At 56.6% G+C, this 26,406-nt stretch overlaps 11 protein-coding genes across 11 annotated transcripts; 5 read left to right on the forward strand and 6 right to left on the reverse strand.

Moving 5' to 3' along the window:
* Window positions 1-1,519: 1,519 nt before the first annotated feature.
* On the forward strand, window positions 1,520-2,272 carry B0H64DRAFT_370183 (uncharacterized protein; the record flags this gene model as incomplete). Its single annotated transcript, XM_062802074.1, has 3 exons — window positions 1,520-1,709; window positions 1,766-2,038; window positions 2,118-2,272. 3 exons carry the CDS (start codon window positions 1,520-1,522, stop codon window positions 2,270-2,272), a joined length of 618 nt encoding a protein of 205 aa, XP_062664525.1.
* A 1,203-nt stretch (window positions 2,273-3,475) lies between these two features.
* Window positions 3,476-5,173, reverse strand: B0H64DRAFT_29056 (phosphatase 2C-like domain-containing protein). Its single transcript, XM_062800045.1, has one exon. The coding sequence runs from the start codon at window positions 5,033-5,035 to the stop codon at window positions 3,716-3,718; it is 1,320 nt and encodes a 439-aa protein (XP_062664526.1). The 5' UTR covers window positions 5,036-5,173; the 3' UTR covers window positions 3,476-3,715.
* Window positions 5,174-6,022: 849 nt separating this feature from the next.
* B0H64DRAFT_29208 (uncharacterized protein) lies at window positions 6,023-7,144 on the forward strand. Its single transcript, XM_062800046.1, has 3 exons — window positions 6,023-6,368; window positions 6,425-6,553; window positions 6,607-7,144. The coding sequence occupies exons 1-3, from the start codon at window positions 6,258-6,260 to the stop codon at window positions 6,952-6,954; spliced, it is 588 nt and encodes a 195-aa protein (XP_062664527.1). The 5' UTR covers window positions 6,023-6,257; the 3' UTR covers window positions 6,955-7,144.
* B0H64DRAFT_29229 (uncharacterized protein) lies at window positions 7,145-8,625 on the reverse strand. The gene has a single exon (XM_062800049.1). The coding sequence runs from the start codon at window positions 8,214-8,216 to the stop codon at window positions 7,335-7,337; it is 882 nt and encodes a 293-aa protein (XP_062664528.1). The 5' UTR covers window positions 8,217-8,625; the 3' UTR covers window positions 7,145-7,334.
* On the forward strand, window positions 8,610-12,199 carry B0H64DRAFT_29210 (tRNA synthetases class II (A)-domain-containing protein). The gene is made up of 5 exons (XM_062800048.1): window positions 8,610-8,825; window positions 8,903-9,166; window positions 9,222-9,284; window positions 9,341-11,746; window positions 11,812-12,199. The coding sequence occupies exons 2-5, from the start codon at window positions 9,080-9,082 to the stop codon at window positions 11,995-11,997; spliced, it is 2,742 nt and encodes a 913-aa protein (XP_062664529.1). The 5' UTR covers window positions 8,610-8,825; window positions 8,903-9,079; the 3' UTR covers window positions 11,998-12,199.
* A 96-nt stretch (window positions 12,200-12,295) lies between these two features.
* On the reverse strand, window positions 12,296-14,093 carry B0H64DRAFT_471004 (S-adenosyl-L-methionine-dependent methyltransferase; the record flags this gene model as incomplete). The annotated part of the gene is made up of 3 exons (XM_062807855.1): window positions 13,630-14,093; window positions 12,573-13,546; window positions 12,296-12,505 (listed from the first exon to the last, which is right to left on the reverse strand). Exons 1-3 carry the CDS (start codon window positions 14,012-14,014, stop codon window positions 12,296-12,298), a joined length of 1,569 nt encoding a protein of 522 aa, XP_062664530.1. The 5' UTR covers window positions 14,015-14,093.
* Window positions 14,094-15,362: 1,269 nt separating this feature from the next.
* B0H64DRAFT_428956 (uncharacterized protein) lies at window positions 15,363-17,025 on the reverse strand (the record flags this gene model as incomplete). The annotated part of the gene is made up of 7 exons (XM_062805871.1): window positions 15,363-15,388; window positions 15,630-16,025; window positions 16,076-16,145; window positions 16,206-16,285; window positions 16,531-16,645; window positions 16,901-16,923; window positions 16,992-17,025. 7 exons carry the CDS (start codon window positions 17,023-17,025, stop codon window positions 15,363-15,365), a joined length of 744 nt encoding a protein of 247 aa, XP_062664531.1.
* A 229-nt stretch (window positions 17,026-17,254) lies between these two features.
* On the forward strand, window positions 17,255-18,671 carry B0H64DRAFT_421910 (tryptophan synthase beta subunit-like PLP-dependent enzyme; the record flags this gene model as incomplete). Its single annotated transcript, XM_062805542.1, has 1 exon — window positions 17,255-18,671. The coding sequence occupies one exon, from the start codon at window positions 17,255-17,257 to the stop codon at window positions 18,575-18,577; it is 1,323 nt and encodes a 440-aa protein (XP_062664532.1). The 3' UTR covers window positions 18,578-18,671.
* Window positions 18,672-19,061: 390 nt separating this feature from the next.
* B0H64DRAFT_29235 (transcription factor S-II, central domain-containing protein) lies at window positions 19,062-20,282 on the reverse strand. Its single transcript, XM_062800050.1, has 3 exons — window positions 20,054-20,282; window positions 19,248-19,988; window positions 19,062-19,187 (listed from the first exon to the last, which is right to left on the reverse strand). The coding sequence occupies exons 1-3, from the start codon at window positions 20,186-20,188 to the stop codon at window positions 19,179-19,181; spliced, it is 885 nt and encodes a 294-aa protein (XP_062664533.1). The 5' UTR covers window positions 20,189-20,282; the 3' UTR covers window positions 19,062-19,178.
* Window positions 20,283-20,562: 280 nt separating this feature from the next.
* On the reverse strand, window positions 20,563-22,516 carry B0H64DRAFT_421911 (major facilitator superfamily domain-containing protein; the record flags this gene model as incomplete). The annotated part of the gene is made up of 4 exons (XM_062805543.1): window positions 20,563-21,894; window positions 21,955-22,012; window positions 22,068-22,396; window positions 22,457-22,516. The coding sequence occupies 4 exons, from the start codon at window positions 22,514-22,516 to the stop codon at window positions 20,818-20,820; spliced, it is 1,524 nt and encodes a 507-aa protein (XP_062664534.1). The 3' UTR covers window positions 20,563-20,817.
* A 1,084-nt stretch (window positions 22,517-23,600) lies between these two features.
* B0H64DRAFT_315791 (cytochrome P450) lies at window positions 23,601-25,739 on the forward strand (the record flags this gene model as incomplete). Its single annotated transcript, XM_062800258.1, has 1 exon — window positions 23,601-25,739. One exon carries the CDS (start codon window positions 23,601-23,603, stop codon window positions 25,737-25,739), a length of 2,139 nt encoding a protein of 712 aa, XP_062664535.1.
* Window positions 25,740-26,406: the final 667 nt, after the last annotated feature.

Below are 26,406 nucleotides of genomic sequence, written 5' to 3' on the forward strand. Positions count from 1 at the left end.
CCAGAACAAGTTGATGAGGATCTATATATGATCTAGGCTGCTGCATTTTTATCGGCGCGTTTCCGCCCCCATTGCAACAGACCGAGTGGCTTTGAAGGCGTAACGTCATTGAGCCGGCATCCATCCAAGTCAGCGTCGCTTCATTCGGCACATCCTGGGTCGTCCATCACCTGTTGATATCTCCGAGGAATCTGAACCTTTCAAGTTGTCAATTGAACACTGCATGCAGTCGTCTGCCGTGTGCCTGCGTCTTCGACTTCAAGGATCTCTTTTGGCTTTTGCGGGGATCACGAGCACGACCAATCGGCTACAGGGGTACAATGGAGCGAGACCCTGCATCTGGCGCACAACGAGATGAGGGACCCACAACCTTCGCATTCGATTCCACGGGGTGTTGCAGTCGGCGATCTGTTGATGATGAGATCGGGACAAACAATGCCTGTCCTTACCCTCCGTCCTCAGCAATTGTTCCCGACATCAAATAGCCCCCAATTCGTCGCCCTTTGACAGTGTCGCACAGCATGTTGGCGCAGCCAGCCTTGTACATATCGGCAAGGCCCTTGTGCCAGGCTCATAAATGGATTGGAAAAGTTATCCAGGTGGGTCTGGTGTCGTCAAAGTTGCAATTTCCCACTTGACGCCGCAGGCACTAGTTGGACAAGGAATGGTAGCCGAGAGCCTGCGAACGGCGAGATCGAGGCTGGGGCTTTTTTTGCCGCTCCAAGCCAAGACATGGAGGAGTTTGTTGCCGCACAACCCGTTGGGATTTGTGCCGAGTCGCGCAGAGTCGTGGTGCAACCTTTTCCAATGCCATCTAAGTAGGTTACAATTCTGCGGCCGAATGTCTACCTTCTCTCTGTTAGTCTGTGAGTCAAGAAGTCATGGGAATGTGAATCCAGATGAGGTCACCGCTTGCGTGACGAGTGAAGAAGAGCCGCCGAAATAGGCAAGGCGGTTCTTCGAGTCCTTGCTTTGGACCCCAGTCGTTTCTCCTGTCTGACCCTGGTTGCCCGCCGCGCCGCTTCCCCATTGCGACATGGTCCAGGGTGGGTTCATTATTTCGAAGCCTCCTATTGGCGTGAGGGAAGAAGGGTCACTTCCACCTCCATCGCGTCCTTGGATTATCTCAGTATTTTGCCCCAGTGTGCCGCCGGTTGCCTTCTCCTCGCTCTTCCTCCTTCCTTCCCGTTTTACCACATCTTAAACTTGGCCTCACGCCCGACATCTTTCTGTCGTAATAATACCTAGTATCCCAACTCCCCGACGATCGTTCATCTTCAGTTCTTGCATTCCATTACCGTTCGGCGCAACTCCCGCACTTACAACCCCACCACATTCCAATCAACTCGGTAGGTCGCTCCCGAGCAACCAGGGGTCGCGCGTCTCAAGCATGGCCTCGAGCGCCAACCCCGAGGCACCCGCAATGCGATTTCTCTCCCAACTCGAGTGCATTGGCTGATCGCAAGTTGCACTAATAGCATTCGCTTACTCCAATAATCCATCCCGAAATCAATTCACAATGAAGTTCTCCTTCAGCGCCGTTCTCGCCTTCGCGACCACCGTGTTCGCCGTGAAGTTCACCAACTCTAACTTCGACATTGAGGAGGGTGAACCGTTCACCCTCACGTGGGATGAAGCCCAAGGGCCCGTCACCATCACCGTCGTGCAGGGCCCGAGGGACAACCTGAAGCCGGTCACCGTCATTACCTGTAAGCCAACCCATTGTGTGTTGGATAAAACAGGCCGGGATACTAACATGCCACAGCTACTGGGAGCGACGGCGAGTTTACCTGGACCCCCACGGACCTGCCCTCGGGCCAGTATGCCTTCGAGATTATCGATGACACCATGGTGAAGAACTGGAGCGTTCAGTTCACCTACACCGGCACCGGCTCCGTCACTAGCGTCGAGACGCCCACCTCGACCGCCGAATCCAGCACCAGCACCGAGGTTTCCAGCACGACTAGCAGCAGCAGCGAGACCGAGACTACCGAGTCCTCCACCTCCACCACCGAGACCGAGGCTAGCAGCACCACCAGTAAGCCCCCCTCCCTGAACCCCCTCAATCTACTCATTGGTACCCCCCGCAACGTGATCGCTAACCCATCCCCTTACAGCCTTCACCACCTCCACGACCGAGGACGCCGAGACCACCACCAGCGCGACCACCTCCCCCACCGGCTCCCCGCCGGACCTGAACAACGGCCAGCGCTTCGCGTCGCCCCTGGGCTTCGTCCTGGTCACCGTGGCCGCCCTCGTCTTCTTCAACTAAAGAAGCCAAACTCCCGCGCGCGGAGGTGTTTTCGGCGTTGGTCGGCTTTTGTTGGTGGCCCGGGGGCTGGGTAGGAAAGCGGGGTGTTGAGGGAGGATAATACCCTCTGATTATTCGCGTTCGTCTTCTCGTACATACCTTGTTCTTTTGCCGACGGTGCTGTAATTGCGACTGGCGTGTCGCGGCCGACGCTTGGCTACCGCACGCTCGGTCAGGATCATCTCGGCGTGGGGCTCGGAAGGGTTTTAGTCAGGTTCTGTTGGGGACGGGGACGAGTGGCGCGCATAGGGGCGTGGTTTGGGCACGTGGTTTGGTGGGGGATGGGGGACCGTGGGCCCGGCCGGCCCCTTTGCATCGGTGCGAGTTTCTGGGTTGTTGCTTGTTTCAATGACCGCTTGCTATACCGCCGGCCTCGGTTTGGTGTTTTAGTTAGGGCAGTGTAGACGGCGTGTGCGCGCGCCTGATACCTGCCTGGGAATTAATACTTGACATTGCTGACTCGGTCAAGTGCTGTGTTGTTGGTGGTTGGTGGCTGACTCTGCTCTCCACATGTTCGTCACATTCGAACGCACAGGTTCGTCCCTTGTTTTTGATGGCTTCTCGTTCGTCGGCACCTTGCAGGCTTATAAGTGGGTTCGGATGATCAACACGGCTGCAGCAAACCTGCGTCAGCACGTTCGGGTTTCGCAGCGTGGGTCGGCGGGATCTTGCAGGGCCTTTGTGTGGGGTGCAGGCCGTCCTGTCAATTGATTGCTTTTTCCTTGTCGTCTCTGTAGGGATGATAGGGCGGCCGTCGATCTTGTGTGACGGCGCAACGTGATGTTGAGGAATCGTTGCAGAATGCGGCGGTGGCGGACTTGGCTTGTTGAGGAGGCTGGCTGAGGCTGGCTGAGGTGGGGAGAGGAGAGTAAAGATGGATTTGGCTCGATTTACGTCGTTTGGGTTTGTGAGAAGTCGAAGCATCTGTCCTTATGAACTGATCTGATAATACGGAAATAATGGGATTGTCAGGAGCTGGAGTTGAGACTTTGGTATCTGCCCCCTTGTCTTGTTCCGGGGTACGAAAGAATTGGAACATCTATAAGAGCTAACTTTTGCGCTTGCTAATATGCAATAACTGACATCACATGTATTTGTGACGCTGTCTATCCCAACCATGCACACATGCTTCAATATGATATCCTAGTTTATTAAGGTCCTTCGTCTCTTCGTCCGGTTGTCGAGAAGGTGGTTGTCCCCCGGTTGAGGAATAGCCCCGAGCCGTAGGAAGAGGATCAATAAACGCTCGTCCAGAAGACTCAGGGGATCGCGGCTGGCTTTTGAACCCCTTCCTTACAACACCAATCTCAAGGTCGCATGTCGTGTCGTCTGGCCGCCGGGTTGTAGCCCGTAGGCAGCGTGGCCGCAAACTCGGTCGTGTGTCATGCGTCGTGTATGTCGTACTCAGAGTTTCGCCTTCGCGGGAGCCTCCTCCTCCGACACCAGCACCACCACGGTGCAGATGTCGTCCTCCTTCCCGCCGTGCCACACCTCATGCGGGTAGTACTTCTTCACCTCCTTGGCGAACGGGCCGTCCAGCTTCCTGTTGACGCTGGCGGACTTGGCGGCGCTGACGAGTTGCGTTGCCAACATGCTCTGCAGCGTGGGGTGCGAGCTCGCCGGGGTATCCGCCTCGCCCATCGAGGTGTATGGCCTCAAGTCCGCCGCCACCTGCACGCCCCGCTCCGTGCTCGCCCACGCGCCCGCCTGAGCCATCGTACGGCTGACAATGCGCAGCACGTCTTGGTTAAAGAGGTTGTCCCAAAGGCCGTCGCTCGCGAGCACGAGGACGTCGCCGTGGCGGAGGTGGAGGCGAGTTACCTCGGCATCGCGCGGCTGGTCCATCAGCTGTGCCCCGCCGAACTTGGCCGCCCGCAGGAGCATACTTGGCGGCACCACGCTGAGCTGGTAGGGGGTGTTGAAGGCGTGCGTTTGCGGCTCGCTGCACGCGTGTACCCCGTTGAGCCGCAGCAGAATGAAGCCGCTGTCACCCAGGTTGGCCACCTCGAGGAGGCCCTCGGCCGTGAGCAGCCCGACAATGGCGGTGCTGCCGCCGGCTTTGATCGCCGGGTCGTGGCAGACGGCTTCGTACCCCTTTTGCATCAGCTGCCGCGCCGTCAATGGCTTCCCAGCTCCCTCCGTTGTGGCTGTCGCCGCGACGGCCGAGGACGCCATGTAGTCACAGAACGCGTGGGAAAAATCGGCCGGATCGACCCCACTGTCCATCCACCCGCCCACACCGTCTGCTACGCCGAGCGCGACCTCGCCCGGGACCGCGCCGAGGCGGCTGACGAAGAAGGCATCCTGTCCCGACTCGGGCCTCGAGGCTTTCCCACGGCCGGCTTTCGGTGGCTGCACGCGATTGTAAGGGTTGAACTGGAAAACGTGGGTCGAGGGATCGTAAGAGCGGCCTTTGGCGATGTACGATGCCGCGACGTTGTAGACGAACTTGTTGTGGGTTGGTGAGGGGGCGGACGTGGAATAAGGGGATCGTGTGCCCGTTAATGAGAGCGCGAGTTGGGGAACGTTGGGTTTTGGTTGTCGGAAAGCTCGTATAGCCGTGGCGGTTCTCGTTGGAGCTGAAGTTGCCGATTGTTGGATAGCTGGTCCGGAGCTGAAGGAAGCCGAAACCTTGGTGTTAGCCATAACGCCTATGCGCGACGGCTTCGGTATGGGACGGCATGGAAGCGAGAGCACCCGAGCTACACCAACGGTGCGTGCCATTTCGCGATAGCAACGACTGAAAAGGGTTTTATCCTGCGCGGCCTTTCCGGGCCCGCAAAGAGTGAAGGCTTAAGTGGACAACCTCCTCTTCCAGAGCATCACGGATGTGTTCGGTGGTCGCAATCGCGATAGGGGTTCGGGCGGGAACAGGGCTGTCCAGAACATCGGGTCCGCCGTTGAATCTCAAAGTTTGAATCGTGCGTGTTCGGCTTTGCCCAGCGCCGAAGGTCGCGCCGCGATTGATAAGGGCCAATCCCTCCGTTTGCTGCGTTATTATGTCACCTTGCCGATGGGGACTGCTGTACTTCCCGGTGCTTGCTGCTGGCGAAATTTCGTGCAGATTGTGGAGATCTCACCGCCGTATCCACTGTCGTCCGGTTTGGATCGGCTGGAACGGGCTGGCCCGTGCATGCCATTTTGACCGATTGCCGAGGCGCTATTCCGTTCTCATATTGAGTGCACGGAGGCTGGTAAAGTCGGCGTCTTTTCGATGTTCAATCCCAAAACTGGGAACATTGGAAGGGATTGATGAATGCCCCGACAAGCCAGCTGAATATCCCATCTCCCTGTTGTTAAGAGCTGTTGGAAGGGATTGTCAAGTAAACTTGCAACTTTGCTCCCTAGGTCATTCCGGGGGACGCGCACATCTTGCGTCAACATCGCTCTGTGGTGGAAATGCAAGCCCGCGAAAGCGAGAAAATCATTGGGCGCGTGCTCGGCTGCCGCGCCGACCTCTTCACCCGGGTCCCTGAAACGCCGGGGTCCATGATGAAACCTCGCCGTCGCCTTTCCTGTCCTGGCGCCACTGCTGTCACTGCTGTCCACGCTGTCTCATGAGTCGGATCGTGGCTTGGTTCAACGACAGGGATGACCTGCAACACCCCGTCTTGCGATTCACAGGGCGATGAAGGTGCCACCCCTCGATGATCGACGCGCGGTTGCCCATTGTTCCCGAGAATAAGATGCGACCTCAAACCGGACTTCATCTTGTTTCCGGTCTTGGCATCTTTCCTCTTTGTTCGCTTCTCTTCGTAGTCGTCTCAACTTTTCCCACCAATTCGTTACAGTAGCCAGTCCATTCTGTACCAGTGCCTGCACATTTGGGTTTCTTTTTACGTTTTCCTAGCCTTCCTTGACCGGACAACGTCGTCACCCAATTGATATACATATTTTAACGTCGACGTCCGCACCGTCCGGAGATTCCGGCACCACCCTCGACAGCATGGCCCCGGCGGTCGCCCACCTATTCGCCCGGGATTACGAGAATTGCACATTCGACGAGGAAGGCTATATCGATGAGAATAGCTGCTATGTGCCCTTTTGGAGCACAAGGGTGTGTTTCGAACACTGCAGATTTGGAAAGGATATGGAAAGTTGACTGTGTTGTAGACGGGGACTATCGTGAAGTGGTCGCTCTTCCTCGGCATAATAGTAGCAGCTGGGCTTTACCTTCTGGTTGGCTATGTGCACGCTCAGAAGAGAATAAAGAAGGGCCTGCCACCCCTATCATATCACCGAGTATGTATCGCCCCAAGATTCCGTTTGGTCCGGCAGTACTAATACGGGCCTAGTTCCTTGTCTCCCGCGCAACACTCGCCCGAGTTGACCCTCGCTATCGGCCTGTCCAACCGGGAGCCGTCTACATACCCACTGCCGCTGAGCGGAACTATTACGACATGCAGGCAATGCCCCCGCCTGTATACGATCCTAATGCGCCCCGACCCCCCATGTACGAACCTCCATCCGGCTCGACCAAGATCGAACCCTATCAACAACAGCAGGGTGTCCAACAAAGCCAACAGCCGACTGAGCAGCGCTTTGAGTATGGACCACCACCTGGCTCACCGCCGGTACCCGGTCCGTCACAGGGCACATGCGCACCGCCTCCGGGACCTCCGCCGAGTGCCGTCCGGCCTTAGGGGACGGGTAACACCAATCCTTTCCGAGGCCGAAGGAGGAAGGTTTCATGGGCAAACAGCGTCTCGCAGGGATAGAGGGAGGTGAAGTGCGTAATGGTAATCACCAAGTCAGGAGAAAGGGGCGGCTGGGGGGTTATAAGAAACGGCGTTAGGTTCAGGGCGGCACCCATCTCGGCATTGCTTTGCATTTACAACACAGACGACCTAAAAAATGGTTGAATAATCCTAGAACGGAATGGAATAAAATCAACTCCTCAAGCAATATGTAAATCCTGACCGTAACGCCACGCTAAAAGCAACCAATTCCAAAGTGCGCCGCCGGCACATGCGTGTCGCGCAAGTCATCCGAGCATGAACCAACCCCCTTTCCCAACGCCTCGCTAATCGAGTTCCATGGCATCCGGGTCATCATCCTCTTCCAGCCGCGGCAACGGCTCAGCATCCATCGGCACATCCCCCCCCACCGACGACGGCGACGACAACGACGACCCCGTCATCACCAGCACCGGCACCGGCACCTGCCCATCCACCCCACCCCGCCGCTCGCGCTCAACCCGCTGCCTCTCCCGCGCCCGCTCGCGGGCCTCAATAATCGCCTTGCGGACGCTGTCCCGCTCCTCGGGCACGGAGAGGGAGGTCGGCACGCGGTACAGCACCAGCTGCTTGCCGGCGAGCTCGGCCGCCGCCGCCGCCGCGGCGCCGGGCCGCGGGTCCAGCACGTGGCTCGGGATGCGGCTGTTGCGCAGGTGCTTCTCGATGTCCGGCAGGAAGACCAGCCTGCCCTCGTGGTCGCTGTCCTCGTCGTTGTCGGAGGAGGAGAGCTCGTCGTCGAGGTTGTAGATGTAGACTTTGTGCGCCGTGTTGTCGAGTTGCATCTGGCTGTCGTCGGTGGGGGGGTTCCTGGTGTGGGGTTTCTTCGGATGTGCGGTGGTGGTGGTGGTGGTGCTGCTGGTTGGAGGTTGTGAAGACTGGGAAATGGGGTTCTCGACTGGGACGTAGAGCTTTTGGCCGGATTGTTCTGATGCCGTGTTAACTGGCTGGCGGAGTTGGAGTGGAACGGATGGGGATCCCCGCGATTGGACGGGCCGCAGCATACCGAGGTTTAACAAACTCAGCCGTTTGGAAAGGCGCTCATTGTTCTCCGGGGCCGTTTCGGCCTTGCGTTTGCGCGGGGGGTGTAATGGTAATTGTTGGCTTGAAAAGGGACCTTTGTTGAGGTGCTGGTGTTGGTGGTGGAAGTGGTCGATGCCGACTCCGTCCATCTTCAAGGGGGGGTGGGTTGCAGGGTTCCCTATCGCCAGCAATTCGTTCTTTTTTCCCTTCTCTTTGCCACTCCTCGCCCTTCACTCTTCTGCGCCAATTGCTCCCACTGCCGGGCTGCCAGCTGCAGAGGGCTAAAAACACTATGTATGGTGTCCAATCAACTCGGAATCTGAGGATTGGGTCGAGATAAAGGAGCCGCCGATATCGCGAGGGGAAGAAGGACGTGATGTTGGGTACGTTGCGCTTGGGGAAGAGGTCGTGGTTGAGCCGGTCTAGAAGCTTGGGTGGCACCGGCTGCTATCGGCCGCCTTTTGAGACTTTGAGTCATGGCTCGCGAAGCTTCCACCACAAAACCCGCCCCGCCCCGCAGTCTTGTTCTATAATCGAGAAGTTTCGAGCAGCCACCACCTTCCCAAACCACAACAACACTGTGCGCCATTACTCCGCGTTGATCAGCCCGCACTTCCGGATCGTGTCAGCTTCCAGAAACGGTTATCGGTTTTACTCTCGATCCTCAACGCTGCCGACCATGGCCGAAGTCGAGTGGACAGGGCCCCGCGTCCGCAAGACGTTCCTGGATTATTTTGCAGAGAGGGGCCATTCGATCGGTAAGGCACTCCTATACCAGCAACACCAACACCCCGCCAACAAAAGAAAAACATGCATCTGCTTGCGCGCACGACAGTTCGTGCAGAAACACAGAATGCCCGTCTCTGGAACTTTACCATCCATAGTCCCGACGAGAACATGCATCTTGCCAAAAGCCTACGCCTTCGAACTTGGCTAACCTGACTGCCCCGCAGTGCCCTCGTCCTCGGTCGTCCCTCACAATGACCCCACCTTGCTCTTTACGAATGCGGGCATGAACCAGTTCAAGCCCATCTTCCTTGGGACAATTGGAAAGACTGAGCCACTGGCCCAGATGAAGCGTGCGGTAGACACACAAAAGGTGACTTACACACTCAAACGTGTCTAATTTGGAGGGTTTGGGCTAACTCCGGCAGTGCATCCGTGCAGGTGGTAAACACAATGACCTCGACGATGTCGGCAAGGACAGCTACCACCATGTGAGTGCTGTCACCCCATGGCGGCTTTCGCAGCCTCCCCGGCTAACAGGTGATAGACATTTTTCGAGATGTTGGGGAACTGGTCCTTTGGCGACTACTTCAAGAAGGAGGCAATCCAGTGGTCGTGGGAGCTCCTAACAAAGGTCTACGGCTTGGATCCGAACCGGCTCTACGTCACGTACTTCGAGGGCAACCCTGCCATGAACCTCGAGCCGGATCTCGAGGCTAAGCAGCTATGGCTCGACGTCGGCGTCCCCGAGGACCATATTCTACCTGGCGACATGAAGGACAACTTCTGGGAGATGGGTGACCAAGGGCCATGCGGGCCTTGCAGCGAGGTACACTACGACAAGGTCGGTGGGCGAAACGCTGCGCATCTTGTCAACCAGGATGACCCTCTCGTGGTGGAAGTGTGGAACAACGTTTTCATGCAGTTCGACCGCCAAAAGGACAAGTCACTCATGCCCCTGCCTGCGAAGCACATCGATACCGGCATGGGTTTCGAGCGTCTAGTGTCTGCTCTCCAGAACAAGACGTCCAACTACGCTACCGATATCTTCACCCCGTTGTTCGCGAGGATACAAGAAGTCACTGGCGCTCGGCCATACACGGACAAGTACGGGAAGGATGACGTTGACGGTATCGATACCGCCTACCGTGTCGCCGCCGACCATATCCGCCTGCTCTCCTTCGCCATCGCCGATGGTGCTGCACCCAACAACATCGGACGCGGCTACGTGGTCAGGCGTGTTCTCCGGAGAGGTGTGCGGTATGCGCGGAAGTACTTCCAGGCCGAGATTGGCTCCTTTTTCTCGAGTATTCTACCGGCGCTAGTTGATCAGATGGGCGAGCAATTCCCCGAGCTCAAGAAGAAGCAGGAGGATATTCGGGAGATCCTGGATGAGGAAGAGGTGGCTTTCGCGGTCACGCTGGATCGCGGTGAGAAGCAGTTCGAGAAGTACGCCGCCTTGGCGGTGAAGTCTGGGGAAAATAAGCTCTCAGGTGCGGACGTATGGCGCCTCTACGACACTTTTGGGTTCCCCGAGGATCTCACAAAGTTGATGGCTGAGGAGCGTGGGCTCACCATCGACGAAGCCGAGGTCGAGGTCGCCCGGGAGAAGGCGAGGGAGGCGAGCAAAGCCGTGAAGGAAGCCGTTCAGACTTTCCCCAAGCTCAACGTGCACCAAATTGCCGAGCTGGAGAACACCGTCAATCTTCCCCGGCCAGACTCGGAAGCCAAGTACAAGAAGGGCGACATCAAGGCCAACGTCCAGCTCGTCTTCACTGGCGCCGAGTTCCGCAAGACTAGTAAGGAACTCCCGCCCAAGACACCTCTCGGCTTGTTACTCGACAAGACAAACTTCTATGCCGAGTCCGGTGGTCAGGTTGCGGATACCGGTAGGATTCTTATCGACGGCGTCGCCGAATTTAAGGTTCTGGATGTGCAGGAGTTCGGCGGTTACGTCGTGCACAACGGCTACCTCGAGTACGGTGAGCTCACGGCCGGTGACGAGGTGATCTGCGAGTACGACGAGCTGCGGCGCCAGCCTATCCGGAACAACCACACCGGAACACACGTCCTGAACCATGCGCTGCGGGAGGTGCTCGGCGATGAGGTCAACCAGAAGGGGTCACTGGTTGACCAGGACAAACTGCGCTTCGACTTTAGCCACAAGAGCCAGGTCACCTTGGAGGAGATCAAGAAAATTGAGGCCATGTCAAACGAGGACATTCAGAGGGATCTCAAGACGTACGCCAAGGACGTCGACCTGAGCCTGGCGCGAGAAATTGAGGGTGTCCGCGCCGTCTTCGGCGAGACGTACCCCGACCCCGTACGCGTCGTATCGGTTGGTGTCGACGTCGACGAGCTTCTCAAGACCCCCAAGAACCCCGAGTGGCGCAAGGTCAGCGTTGAGTTCTGCGGCGGCACCCACGTCGAGTCGACGGGCGCCATCAAAGATCTGATCATCGTTGAGGAGAACGGTATCGCCAAGGGCATCCGGCGACTCGTCGCCTACACGGGCGATGGCGCCCATCAGGCGCAGCGCGACGCCAAAACCTTCAGCGAGAAGCTCGACCACATCCAGGCGCTCGAGTTTGGCCCGCAAAAGGCGGCCGACATCAAGGCAGCGGCGGTCGAGCTCGATGCGCTCACCATCTCGGCGCTGACCAAGGAGGAGCTGCGGCAGCGGTTCGCCAAGATCCAGAAGGAGGTCGTCGACGAGCAGAAGAAGCGCCAGAAGGCCGAGAGCAAGACGGCGCTCGACACGGTGCAGGGCCACTTCAAGAAGGACGAGAACAAGGAGGCCAAGTTTTTCGTCGGCCACCTCCCCATCTCGGCCAACTCGAAGGCCATCGCCGATGTCATGACATACTACAAGTCCAAGGACAAGACGCGGACCGTCTACGTGTTTGCGGGCAGCAAGGATGATGCGGTCATGCACGCCGTCTATGTTGGCACGGTAAGTTTCACTATTTTGACACGTACGTTTTACGAAAGAACATTTCAGCTGACATGGGCTCGCAGGAACTCTCCTCCAAGGGTGTCACGGCCGAACAGTGGACGGCCGCCGTCACGGAGGTCATTGGCGGCAAGACGGGTGGCAAGGAGCCCAGCCGACAGGGCGCTGGTGCCGAGCCGGCCAAGCTTGACGAGGCCGTTGCTCGGGCAGAGCAATGGCTTACGGACAAGATGAAGGAGCTCAGCATTTGAGTTGATGGTTATGGGAAAGGGGGTTAATGTGATGGTAATGGATTCGTTGTCATGACTTCAAGCCTACTATGATGTGTCTGGGGGAAGGCGGGATATGCTAGGTTTAGACGGGTGAATGAGTCAAAAGACTGGAACAAGTTTAGTTCCTAAAATCATCAGGGGCATCTGCTAGGTGGTTCGGATGAGCATGTTTGGGACAGGTTCAGGTGCATCTTGCCCGACAATCTGGCGGGCCGGCAAGGGGTTGTATTGTTACAAGAGCGTGGTTGTATGTATGTATGTACAAACCACGGTTGTTTTATACAGTAAACATCACACTAGCATTCTTGTACCAGGTCAGGATCGGATTCTCGCCGCTCTGCGTCTCGGTATCCTCGAGGTACGCCCACCTGCGCATGAACTCCTCATGGGTGAGCACGCGGGTCAGCTTGCCCGTGATGGCCTGGTAGGTGGCCTCGGCGGTGGAAAAGTTGGTGGGGAACATGATGTCGAAGTAGCCCTGATGGACCTGCCGGTGGTGTGTTAGTGCCTCTTTCCCTAGATACTCGAAACGTGAAGCACGAGGGGTTCCTTACCAATGGTGTAGAGACGGGTATGGGCCGTCGCTGGAACCGGGTCTGCACGATCGGGGCGTTCAGCCCCTTGGTCGCGTCCGGCAACGAGTGGAAGTCGCTCGTCAGCAGGCGATGGGCGGGGAAGTACCGCCCCAGCACATCAAAGAACTGCATCAGCCGCGTGGGTATGTACTCGGGCGGGCTGAGGTTGGCCGCCAGCGGCTTCTGCGCCGCGAACCAGCGGCCCATGCGTGTGGATGGGTATGGCACCTTGTACCGCCCCCCTGTGGCCGCGTCCCGGACACGGAGGTAGCGGGCTGCGACTGGATCCAGGTGGGGGGTGTAGAACTCATAGAAGTCGCCGTTCTCGTCGATCATCACCATACCCTGGAGCGGTTTCTGGGTCTCCATGTCGTAGCGGAGGACGTCATGGGCGAAGTTGTCGAAGACTTCGAAAGCGAGGAAGAAGCAGGGCGAGGGGACGGGGTTCGTCCAGTCGAAGATGGACTGGTTGATAATCTCCACCTTGTCCGTGTGGCCCCGCGCGGCAAAGGACTGCATCAGCTGAGAGTTTTGGAGCGTGGCGAGCTGGGTACTGATCTCGATGATCTTGTACTTCGTGCGGTTGTACACGGCGGGGTCGACGTCGCGGATGTGGTCGAGAATGTTGAGCATGAGGGTGCCGCGACCGGCGCCCATCTCGTAGATGATTAGGTCGTGGTAAGGGTAGGTGGTGAGCTTGTAGTTGGCGATGAGGTAGCGAGCGATTGACTCTCCGTAGTAGGGGCGGAAGAGCTCGGTGGGCGTGTACCACAGCTGGCGGGTATCGCTTGGAGACACGGCGTCCAGGGAGTCCTCAAACTCGACATACCGACGAGATAGGATTGAGTGGAAATCAAGTTCATCGTATAACGAAGGGAAGTCGAAGGGTTCGCCGGGGGTGAAGATGACGACTTGCTTCGAGAAGTAGCCGTAATTTGGGTTGTAGAGACTGTCTGGGGACGGCAGAGAGATATGTCAGTGTATTTTCGTCCTAGCTAACCAATTGGCTCTTTTAATCTAATCTCCGCAAACTAACCTTCTATGAAGTCCCGCATCAACATCTTGACTCTGCGCGGCCTCTCCTTGCGCCGGCGTAGGTCCAAGGCAGTTACCATGGGATACTTCTCGAACTCATCCGACATGTCATGTTGAAACACATCAGTCCGCTGTTGCCAGTTGGCTTCTGCCTGTGGAGTCCCTGCACCCGACCCGCCGCGCCCACGGGTCACATAAGAGCGGTGTTGATGGTGTTGTTGGTGTTGTTGGTGTTGTTGCAGGTATCGGAGCTGCTGCTCTTGGAGTCGTCGTCGGCGCACATCTCGGAGTGCTATTGTCAGCGTTGTCAGGTTCCGTCGCGTCTGGCAAGCCGGATGGCGTCGAAACAGTTGTCGGAACAACTGGGTGACTATGGGAGAGTCCATCTTCCCGAGGGGGGTCTCGTTGGCGGGGGACCTCGATGACTCCAGACAAGATTTCCATTGGGAGCTCCATGTCAGCCCGCGTCAATTGAGGGTCGACGTTTTTGAGGTGGCCCGAGCTCCTTAGCTGCAGCACGCGAGCACTTATCACATAATTTCTGAAGCCGCAACAACCATTGCAACCAGGCGATTGCACCCAGTTTAACGCCGTCAATCTGATACAGTTGATTGTAGTCAGTTTAGTCTGTAATAGAGTTCATTGCTGCCAGTCCAATGTGGTCAGTTCAACGCAGGTAGTAAACCCTAACCCTATATGTAACCCTAACCCCATACCTAACCTGAACCCTATCCCAAACCCTAACCCTAGCCCGAGCCCTACCCCTATCCCAAGCCCAAACCCCATTGCTAATTAACCCGTCTATGTATATTGAACTAACTCCGCTAAACTGGCCTCCTTGAAACGGCTGTGATCAACTGGATCGAACTGACTGCGTTGTGCCGGGTGCCGTATCAAATTGGAATTATTAAACGGGGTGGTGGGTATTAACCGGGGTCGCTCTGGTGTGTGCGCGCTTTCAACGGGCCCCTCAAGCCTCCCATGCCTGGGCGGGGTCCGGCCCACAGCTCTGGACAGCCTAGGCCCCCTTCTTGTAGCAAGGTGCTGTGCAGTACAGTCAGGTACCTGTTTGTTCGTTAGCGCGTGACTTGTGGTGGGCCACAACAAGGGTAGCGAAGCCAATCAATTCAATTTCAGGAGATTTGATAAATATACGAAAAGACAAGGAGATACCCAATGTCGCATACAAATTAGCCGCGAAAAGGAGTCGCAATTAGTACCCGGTATATCCCCCCTGGTTGCGAATCACGGCCTGCAGCCTCCTCGGCATCGAATGGACCAGGCGCAGTAGGAATTCGGCCGGTACTGCAGCCTACGCCTCCAGAACTGTAGCCTTGAGGGCCTCCCCGGTTGGCCGTTGAATATATTTGCGTTCAAGCCAACGCTTCATCCAAACCTATACGTGCTCAATGGGGTTGAGATCTGGGCTGTGGGGTGGCTAGGCCACCACTGTGGCCCCGGGGAACCTTTCAGCTATGAACGCCTTGGTGGATTTGGACCCGTGGGTAGGGGTATTATCTTGTTGTAAAGTTCGACCTCTATCTTCCAGCTAAAACTGGTGGAAGAGAGGGAGAATTCGTTGCTGGTAGGAGTTAGAATTGATCTTTCCCCATTTCTTTTCCTAAACTAAGGAGGTTCCTTTGGTATCGCCAGCAAAACAAGCCCAGAACATCCAGCTATTTGCCCGCATTCGAACCTTTGCAAATTCCTAGGGGTCTTCGCCGGGGAGGATAGTCATGTATCGCCGGCCGGTACCCAGCCTAGTGACCTACGTTTCGTCAGACTAGATCTATTTTTCCCACTCCTTTGGAAGAAGGCCGGCCTATTTGAGTGTAAATTCGAGGTGTAGTTGCCGAGATCTAGGCGAAAGAGGTTGTTGAATAGGCTGGAGAACCCTGAAGATACCGTTGTCTTCCATTGCGGATCGAAGGGCCCGGGTATTATAGACCTATAGGGTTGGAAACAGTCGACGAAGCTCCCTCTATGGTAGGAAGCGCTTACTGTGGTGCGGTGTGTTGATAAGGTTGTTGATTATCTGCTTGACCTCCTTGGGTACGACTGGGACCCGGCTATATGCTTCCGAATAGCGGGGGCGAGTAGGGCCGTATGCAGTGTACTGTACCTGCCGGTAGGTGAGGTTCATGGCTTTGGCGATGTCGCTGTAAGTTATTGCTGTATGGTACCGAAGTGTCTTGATAATGATCCTTTCTTTGTAACTTGTGGCTGAGGATTTCGATATGCCTAGCGAGTTGGGGTTGTTGGTAAAGGAAAGTTTGTTGTAGTTAATGTAGGAAGGTGAGGGGGTAGGTGGTGGGTTGAAAGCGTTGTTGTTGTCGGAACTGGTACTCTGACTATCTGGCCATTCGCAGTTATCAACTGTGGCCTGGTTGGAAAGGTCTGGGGGTACTGGTTAGCTGTTGAAATGGGTGGAAGGTTGATTGACTAACCTGGCTGCGTTGGCTGGGCTGTATTGGCCAGAGCCTTCTTCTGGGCTACGCCCTGGTTCCAGCGATAGCGCTATTCCTGGAATGTTATCCGCCGTTCAATTCTGACGAAATCGCTGTTAAAATCTTCTACCTCCTCTACCTCTTCGAAGTGGTCGACTAATTCGGCCTCATCTGGGCCATCTTCGTCGTCGGAATTCAACAGGTCGGCCACTGCAAGTGGTGGGCTGTGGTGGCTATCTGTGGGTTGATTTTCCACTGCAGGTGGTGGGTTGTGGTGGCCATCTGTGGGCTGAATTTTCCAGGGGAGTTGTCTGGGTATGGCGATTGCGGCTGGGTGCGGTTGGTGGCGCGTGCAGGCCACGAAAAAACGCGGGGTAAACGGATGCGGGTAATCTGATTGGCTAAACGCGTTAATATAAGTGGGTACCAGCTAAAATAAGCTAAGGAAAACTCACGGTCTGGTGTAGCCGTTTTGCAGTGCCCTGGGCCGTATCTTGAACTGGCCGGCCGAATGCGGGGTCCTTTATGGGCGACTGGGCTGGGCCTGTTGATCTGGCTGATTTGCGTGCCCTGTTGAAAATCAATAAAAATCAGCGAAAATCAACGAAAATCAACAGAATCAGCCAAACCCTGGCACGTGGGCGATTTTTTCAATTGGTCGAAGGCGCTGCAATCAACTGGGCTAAGCCAGTTTTGTGGTTGCGATGGAAAAGTCTGGAAAAAGTGGTGGAAATGGAAGGATTTGTGCCCTGTAAAGTGGGTTGGAAGAAGAAGGTTGTGGATCAAAAAGTCAGAAAACTGAACAGTTGGTTGGCTGTGGGTAACAGGGCGGCCCTGGAAAAGGTTAGCTATTTACAGTTTAGTGGGTGGGGCGAGTCACGAGCTAACAAACAAACAAGTATTGAACTGTATGTACCACGAAGCTCGCCCAAGCTTGGGTCGAGGTGCATGATGACATCAAAAATTCGAACCCAAGATCGTTTTGGGTTTTACAGGGCATGTCCTCTGGCCCACTGTGTGTGGTTCAAATTTTTATTATTTTCGATATTGGAATTCACTTATGACCACCTACGTACCTCGGTATTCTTCCCATCTGAAATCTCTTGAGTGACTCTCTATTCGTACCTACAAGTTCAACGACGTTGGCAGTGCGCATTAAATCATGAACGTGATATCACAATGTCTCTAAGCGACCACCCTCGAGTCTACGGCACGGCCGCCTTAACAATGGCCTTCGTCGCTGGTATATTCGTGACATTGGGGTTCAAGGATCTCTATCCAGAACTGGAAACGCGGTACGAGCGACAAAAGAAAAGGTCAAGGAGGGGCAGCATCCTCTTCGGACCCGTCAACCTCGAAGATCACGAAGGAGCCTTTGCGGCCAACTACGACCGTGGCAATGGCATCGTGGATGGCATCGAGGGCACCATTGGCAACACACCTCTCATCAAACTCCGCAGCCTCTCAGAAGCGACCGGCTGCACCATCCTCGCCAAAGCCGAGTTCCTCAACGGCGCCGGCGGCAGCCCCAAGGACCGGGTGGCCCTCAACATGATACAGGTCGCCGAGGAACAAGGCCTCCTCTCCCCCGGCCGCGGCGACACCATCTACGAGGGCACCGTCGGCAGCACAGGCATCTCCCTCGCCGTGCTGGCCCGCGCCCGGGGCTACAAAGCCCACATCTGCATGCCCGACGACATGGCCATCGAGAAATCGGACCTGCTGCACCACCTCGGCGCCACAGTCGAGCGAGTGCCCGTCGCACCCATCACCGACCCAGGCCACTTCGTCAACCTCGCCCGGACCCGGGCCAAGGAACACACAGCAGCCTCAGACACACCATCGCGGGGCTTCTTCGCGGACCAGTTCGAATCACTGGCCAACTACACAGCGCACATGAAGACGACGGGGCCCGAGATCCACGCGCAGACCGCCGGGCGGCTGGACGCGTTCGTGGCGGGGGCGGGCACGGGGGGCACGATCGCGGGGGTGGCCAAGCACCTGAAGGAGGAGCGGGGGCTGGGGGAGGAGGTGCGGGTGGTGCTGGCGGACCCGCAGGGCAGCGGCCTGTACAACAAGGTGCGGCACGGGGTCATGTACTCGCCGACGGAGCGCGAGGGCACGCGGCGGCGCACGCAGGTCGACACCATGGTCGAGGGCATCGGCATCAACCGCGTGACCGAGAACTTCGAGGCCGGCCGCGGCCTGGTGGACGACGCCGTCAAGGTCACCGACGAGCAGGCCTGCCGCATGGCCCGCTGGCTGGTCGAGCACGACGGCGTCTTTGTGGGCAGCAGCAGCGCCGTCAACTGCGTGGCCGCCGTGGTGACGGCGCTCAAGATGCCTAGCGACAGCCGGGTCGTGACGATCCTCTGCGATTCCGGGTCGAGGCATCTGAGCAAGTTCTGGAAGCACATCGCGGCGATGGGGCTGGAGGACGAGACGCGGGAGCAGGATGAGGACTTGCTTGCCGTGTTGGGACTCCAAGATCTTCGCAGGTAACGAGGCATGGGAGTGGATATTGGTCAGAGGCAGCTCAGAATCCGGCTGTATATACAATTAGGTTGATACCCAGAGTTGCCCAAGATATCTCACGTTTTGTTCAACAAAACCAATATTTGGGCGGTATTTGTTCTGGTACCGCGGAAATGTGTGTTTATGTACAAACTCCCCTCCTTATCTAACCCCTACCTATGGCAAAGAGAAGAAAGAGTATCCGCTTCCCGAGACCGGGCATCATCCTGCCCCTGCTCCGCTATTGTATAGAGCCACCGCAAAACGTTCTTTCCTTTGACTCCTTGACCACCTGGATATCCCGTTACCTGGCCACGCCTAGTAAGAACCGGACTAGAGTAGAGCGGCATGATTGAGGTGCACGCCTCTACGTTTCCAGGACCGATCCGTCTCAACGGCGACCTGATGGCCCCATCCCGAAACACACTCACATCGAGTCTCATAATGCAAAAACTCCCCCACCGTGACCCCCGAAAAGGCTGAAGTCAGCCGTGAAATGCGCCCAAACCGCAGGACTATTGGAAAGGATATGAAATATTAAAAAAAAGGCTAATAAAAGCCGAGATGACCGTATGGCACCGCGCATCTCCTACGAAAACTGGATTGTCGGGTTAGCACGAGCGGCACAACTCAGCCACCATCAAGGGGGTCAACTCACCTTCCAGCGGTGACCACAAACGGTGCACTCGCAGAACGTCGTCATCGGTTCATCGGCTGATCGGGTTTGGGCCTGGCTGTACGAGACCTTCTTCTGCTTGCACTTGCCACACTGCAGAGAATCGCTGATGGACCTCTGAGCCATGGGCACCTGGGCCTTGAGCATGTTCTCGCGCTCGAGGGCGGCGTCGCGCTCGCGCTGGGCGTCCGAGGCCAGCTCCTCGTCCGTCATGACGACGAACTTGTCGGGCGAGATGTCGCCCCGCAGCACGCGGCGGCCCAGCTCGGCGTTGTCCTTGCGCTTCAGGCTCGTCATGAGGCCGCGGATCTTGTTGCGGTACTCGTTCGTCTCCCCGTACGCGGCGTACGCGGCCGCCTCCACCTCCATGGCGCGCTGCAGCACCTCCTCGATCGACTCGGTCGCGCGGTACGCCAGGCCGTTGTACAGCACTCCGATGCTACCGTCGCGCGCCTTGTTGCCTGTCCGCGCGATGTCCACCTTGTCGAATCGGAAGTGGCGCTTCTCGGGGTCGCCTTCGTACGGGGTGCTGTAGGAGGAGGACGGCGGCGCGGGAGAATCCTTGGGGGTTGGCGACTTGCTCTGCTCCAGCTTGCGCTTCTTCGACTCCTTAGCGGCGTCCACGTTCTTTCGCCATTTCGAGACGATTTCGCTGGCCAGTCGCGCAATCTCCTTATTCGCGTTATGCCGCAGCTTGCCTACTGCGACGCCGGCCTTTGTGGACTAGAGCTCACCACCGTGAGAATCCGTCCCCGAGAAGCCGGAAGGTCGGGCTTGGGCATACTTACACGAAGCTGTTCCTCGGTCGGCGCTTTGGCGTTCTTCAGTTCCTCCAGCAATCCGATCACGACAGACGGAGGCTCGGCGGCGGCGGCGGCCTTATTCAACGTCTTGACCCTCTTGCTCAGCACTTGGTCATCCATTTTGGCTATCGGTTCTGCTGGCTTTCGCGATAATTTCCGTTCCCGGATCCGGAGGTGGCGGTTCAAAGCGAACAGCAGCGAGCAGTTTGCCGATGTCTCGAGGGCCAAATCGCAATACTGGGTGGTCGGATTTGGCGGAATACACTGGACGCGGAGAATGGCCAGACGCGCAAATAAAATGATCGGATATGTGGCGGGTCGGGGGGAGGGGGGTCGGCTTAAAGTTGGAAAGCGCTCGAGAAGTGGACGACGTGGAGAGCAAAGCAGCTTTCCCGAATTGGCGTACAAAAAAGAACCCCGGTTTGGCGACAGGTCTCGCGTGCCCCACCTCTACCAGAGCCTCGTCGCCTTCATCAAAGCTGCTGTGGGGCGGTCTCTTTTTATCCTAGGTTTATCCGGCAAAAACAACGTCGAGACAACCTGGTGGGTAACGACGGAGTACAGTACTCCCAATACCTAACTACCGGGAACCAAGCCTAGAGCTCACTGACTAACATTCTGACAATGGACCTTCCTTCTCATCTCACTTAATCACCATTGAAGGAACTTGAAGCATATGGATATTTGATATTTATGCTTGGACCAAGTGTATTAAAAATTAAAATCATTACTTCGCTAATTATGAATTATTATGAAATTCCAGTTCCAGCTTCCAAGGAAATCACTTCATCACTCTTTTTGTCTTTTCTGACCGACTTCCACTCAATGGCGCAGGCAATAAAGGTAGCCAAGACACCGAGAGGGATTGACAGGGTAAACACCGTCATGAGTGCCTTGTTGTATATCTCCAGCATCAGGGGCAGGTCCTCGGGGGGCACCAGGTTGCGAAAGGAGGCTGCTCCGCTGTTGATGAGTTCCTGGATGTCGAGATTGTCGATCAGGCCCGCGTCTGTGGCCTGAACAAGCTGGTTTTGGAAGACGCTATTTCCCACAAAGAGGAACACGGCGCCGCCGAGAGATTGGGATGCCACCACGGCTGCTGTGGCGATGGCCATGTCCTTCTGGTCGAGCACCGTCTGCACTGCCATGAAGCCCTGCTGTATCGAAATGCCGAACCCAATGCTCGTCACCACTTGGAACCCTGCCCACTGTGCCGTTGTTGAGTCGACCCGCAGCAGAGTCATGAGCCCCAGGCCGACCGTGCCGATGGCACTCCCTAAAATGGCTGGCGGTGTCACGTAGCCGAACTTGGATACAAAGCAGCCGGCCGCCAACGAGAAGACAGCGTTGACCACAAAGTACGGGATCAGACTGATGCCCGACTGCAGGGCACTCATGCCGCCGATTGCCTGGAACCAGACGGGCAAGAAGTACGTCAGGTTGATTAGCGCAGCATAGATCATGAAGGCCATGCCGCAGGACGCCGCCACGCTGCGCTGCGTGAAGATCCTGGGAGGGATCAAGGCCGCCTCACCCTTCCACCGCTGCCACACCATGAAGACTGCGGTAACGGCACCGGCGCCGACGAGAAGACCGACCACCTTGGCGCTGGACCAGGCTATGCCTTGGGTGGTGTATTCGAGGGCTAGGAACAACATCATGGCTGCTCCTAGGAGCAACGCATTACCGCCTACGTCCAAATCCAAGAGCCGCTCGACGAGACCGCGGCCTGCATTGCTGTTTTTCTTCGGGTGGAAAAACAAGAGCATCGCCACGACTGTCGCACCCCCGAGCGGGAGGTTGACGTAGAAACACCATCGCCACGACTGTATTACCGTCAGCGGGACCATCCCTTGCGGTTGAACCAACGACGAGGGGAGACATACCACAAGATCTGTGAAGACGCCGCCGAGGAGTGGCCCTGTGGTAGCGCCGACACCGAACCTGTGCTGTATTAGCCAGCGCGTCGGAAAGGTGAGTAAGGGGTTACGTTACTTACATTGTACCGACGACGGCCATGAAGATGGGGCGCGACCGGAGCGGAATAGCGGCTGCCACAACGACAAAACTACCGGTTAGAATACCTGCACTGCCGAGACCTGCGATTGCTCGCCCGACGATTAGGGTGATGGAGTTCGATGCGACTCCGCAAAGCAACGAGCCGATCTCAAACAGAAACATGGCTGCCAAGTACGCCTTCTTGATCGAGAACAGCATGAAAATGCGCCCAAACAGTGGCTGGAAGGCACACGCTGTAAGCAGATATGCCGAGCCGTACCATCCGATATCCGGGGTCGACTGGAACTCGTGTGTGATGTACGGGATGGCCTAGGTACCCGTCAGCACACCCGAAAGGATCTATCATCTGGGTCACTGCGTCTCTCTTACCGTCGAGATGATGGTCCGGTCAATCGAGACCAAGAACTGAGCGATCATGAGGCCAACCATTAAGCATACCAGAGGGAACCCTGTGACAAAATCATTCTGTTCCACGTCTGGGCCTCCGCCGCCCTCGAAAAGGGTTTCAGATCCTGATGCTGAGGTGGTCTGGTGCAAAGCTGACCCGGCCTGCTCAACGCCATCTCCAGTGCCCAGCTGGTTCGAATCATTAAGAGGAACCCGGGTCAAAGAAGGCTCCAACAGCGGTGGCGGAAGCACCAGCGTCGATGGTGTTGTCGATGACAGCTGTGCCGGTAGCAGTCGTGGTGTTGGCGGCATTTTACCTTGCTGAGACGGGAAGGGATGAATGAATAGACCTAGAAGATATCGGAACCAAGAGAACATGGGGTAGCGCTCAGTAGAAGCTTTGACTTCGTTGTTGGTAGACATCTTGAGAGTAGCAGTAAGAGGACGATGAATATCGAGAAGATGAATACCGACAAACTGTCATGTGAATAATGGGGTGCGTTGGAGCGTTGGACGGCTACCCTCTCCTTATATACCGTTGAATTCATCTCACAATCACTCGCCGCACGGATCTCACGATGATGTGCTACATCTTTACCGTTAGCCTCCCTGACGCAAGCCCGCGTTATCCTGGAGCTCAACAGGTCAATCTATGTTGACTCACAATCCCTCGCCGCACGGATACCACGATGATGTGCTGCATCTTTACCGTTAGACCCCCTGAATCTCTCGACGCACAGATACCACGATGATGTGCTGCATCTTTACCGTTAGAATCCCTGAATCTCTCGACGCACAGATACCACGATGATGTGCTGCATCTTTACCGTTAGGACCCCTGACGCAAGCTTTCGCTATCGCGGAGCTTCATAGGTCAAGCTAGCAACGGGCACGTATCGCCATGCTTCCCGTCCTCACGCCATCGCACGCACGACCTAGGCCATGAGTCACTATCCCAGGGATGCTTACCATCTTGCGTCTTTGCCACCATGGAGAACCAGCAGAATCACAATCAGCAACAGCACGGACTCCCCAGCCTCGGGGTATATAAGGAGGCAGTCCTCCCATTTCTTCCTCCCAGTTCATATTTTTTCCACATACGCATTCCTAATTTCCTCTCTCCAGCATGGTTCAAAATCCCATTCGCACCCCGATCTGGGTGCTTGCCTTCGCCATGGTGGCTGCGTTTTACTACACCAAGATGATGGACATCCCCGTCTACCCGGCATTCATAGTGTCGGCCGCCTACATCGTCGTGCTCTACTGGGTCATCTGGAGAGGATGGCTGTTTCCTGTGTACTTCTCCGAGTTGCGCCATGTCCCGACCGTTGGGGGCTTTCCCCTTTGGGGCCAGCTGATCCCCATCGTCTTCGAGGAGTGCGGTCTGCCCCAGCGCCGCTGGCACAGGCAGCACGGCCCTATCATTCGCTACTATCTCCCGTTCGGCTGCGAGAGACTCTCCGTGGCCGGTGACCTGCACATCCGCCACCTGACTGTTAAGAACCCCTACAACTTCCCCAAGCCCGTCCGGGCCAAGTTGTGGATGGTTCGCATTCTCGGCGAGGGTGTACTCCTCGCCGAAGGCGCCGAGCACGCCTACCAGCGCAAGACGCTCAACCCCGGGTTTTCCATCTCGGCGATCCGCACCTTCACGCCCATCTTCTGGGAGAAGGCTCTCAAGATGTCCGACCTGCAGCACAGCGAGATGAAGGATGCTGGAGAATCATCCATCAAGTTGGAAATCCTGGAGTGGCTCAACCGGTGCACTCTCGACATCATCGGCGAGGCCGGTTTCGGCTACAACATCAACTCGCTCGGGGATCCCACGCTCCCCATCCGCCATGCGTACAAGCTGGTGTTCAACTTCGACCTGGCTTCGCGCGTCCTGCACGGGATCCAAGCCTTCTTCCCCAGCTCGAAGCACATCCCCGCCCAGATGAACCGCGATATGGAGCTGGCCCGCAGCATCATCCTGAACGAGGCGACCAAGATCATCGACGAGAAGCTCTCGGAGGCCGAGCAGACGCCCAACGCTAAGGACGTCCTCGCGCTCATCGCCCAGGAGAACCTGAAGCTCAAGGGCAAGGGCGAGGCCGGCCTGTCCTTCGAGACGATGCGCGACCAGATCATGACCTTCCTCGCGGCCGGCCACGACACCACGGCCACGGGCGCCGCCTGGACGATCCACCTGCTCTCGATCCACCCGGAGATCCAAGACCGGCTGCGCGCCGAGATCCGCTCCTACATGCCGTTCCTCTTCCACCGCCACTGGACGTTCGACCCGGCCGAGCCCCTGACCGACCCGGACCGGCTGCCCTACCTCGACAACGTGTGCCGCGAGTCGCTGCGGTACATCCCGCCGATCCCGATGACGGTGCGGGAGTCGGTGGCGGACGACGTGATCGAGGGGTACAAGGTGCCCGCGCGCACCGTCATCTACATGCTGGCCAACGCCATCAACCGCATGGCCTGGTTCTGGGGCGGCGACGCCAACACCTTCGACCCGGACCGGTGGGACTCGCCCGACGCGACCGCCTGCCCCAACGCCTTCATGACTTTTCTGCAGGGCCCGCGCGGCTGCCTCGGCCGCAAGTTCGCCGAGGTCGAGATGAAGATCCTGCTGTGCGTCCTGCTCAGCCGCTGGGAGTTTACGCGCGACTGCTCCACCCCGGACCCGGAGGACTGGAAGATGTGGCGCCTGGTGCTGCGGCCCAGGGACGGCATCACCGTCGTGGCGAGGCCCCAGTACGACTTCATCGTGTTGCCGGAGGAGCGTGACGGAGATTGCTCGGCGCAGTACCGGGATTGCTCAGAGGGGGGTCGAGATGGCTCGGATGAGGACTGGGATCGCCTGGAGGAGGACGGAGATCTCTCGGAGTCGGACGATGGCTCCTTGGAGGAGGACGATGGCTCCTCGGAGTCGGACGATGGCTCCTGGGATGAGGACTGGAATGAGGAGTCGGAGGAGGACGAGGACGAGGAGATGGTGGGGGTGTACATGTATGCGGGAGTTACTATTGTGATCGAGCAGCGTTTCGGAATGCTTAACTTGGGCGATCGGGAGGAGAGATTGGAGGAGGTTAGGAGGTTGATGGAGGAGTCGATGGTAGAGATCTTGGGTCAGATTACGGGGGCGCTAGATGAGTTGGAGGACGACCCGGTGTGGCAGGGGCATGGGGAGATTGAGATTGTGGTAAGGAACGAGAGTTTCGTGCTTTTCCCAGGGGACGGTGTAAGCCCGCTACTCGTCGGGCCTCCAGAGTAGGGGTTAGGTTCTGAAATTTAGGTTAATAAAGTATTGTGTTCATCATTATGCCTAAGTTTTGTAATTATTCCCCAACTCCTCACCTGAGATATACGTTTATATCTATATGCATGTCTGTATATATGCCTATGCCTGTATTCATACCCATGTCTATCTCTAACTATGTTTATACCTGCATCTATAGTTGCAGTTGAATTGAAAGCAAGTTTACACTCCTATGTTAGCATTCAACCTGGGCACCTGCACCTACATGTACTACCTATACTCTAGCAGCCATTGCTTCACCACCTCGTCTCCAGCGAAACCAGCCTACAACGTGATTGAATTTTAATTTAATAGTCCATCATTACACCAACCCCTTGCCTTTTGCACTGCAGCTAGCCGACGAGGCATCGATACAATTACCCTAAGCGATGAGTTCTGATAGAATGGTAGCACGCTTTTCTAATTATACAGCCCTCAGGGCATCGGTCACCTTTGCTCTATTCATCTCGTTATTTCTTAAAAGGTCTAGGCCCTGGGAGTCCCTTCCTGTGATATCTTTCATTTAATTATTCTAGGGGCTTGAAGCGCCCAGAAGTGTGGGTGATACTGCCAACTGTGTTGGAAGTTTGCTACAACGGTCTGTCACGAGACCCCAGTAAGGGGTCAATTTCATAGTGATCCA

This window comes from Chaetomium fimeti (assembly GCF_033439085.1).
Source record: "Chaetomium fimeti strain CBS 168.71 chromosome Unknown B0H64scaffold_1, whole genome shotgun sequence".
Taxonomy (NCBI): Eukaryota; Fungi; Ascomycota; class Sordariomycetes; order Sordariales; family Chaetomiaceae; genus Chaetomium; species Chaetomium fimeti.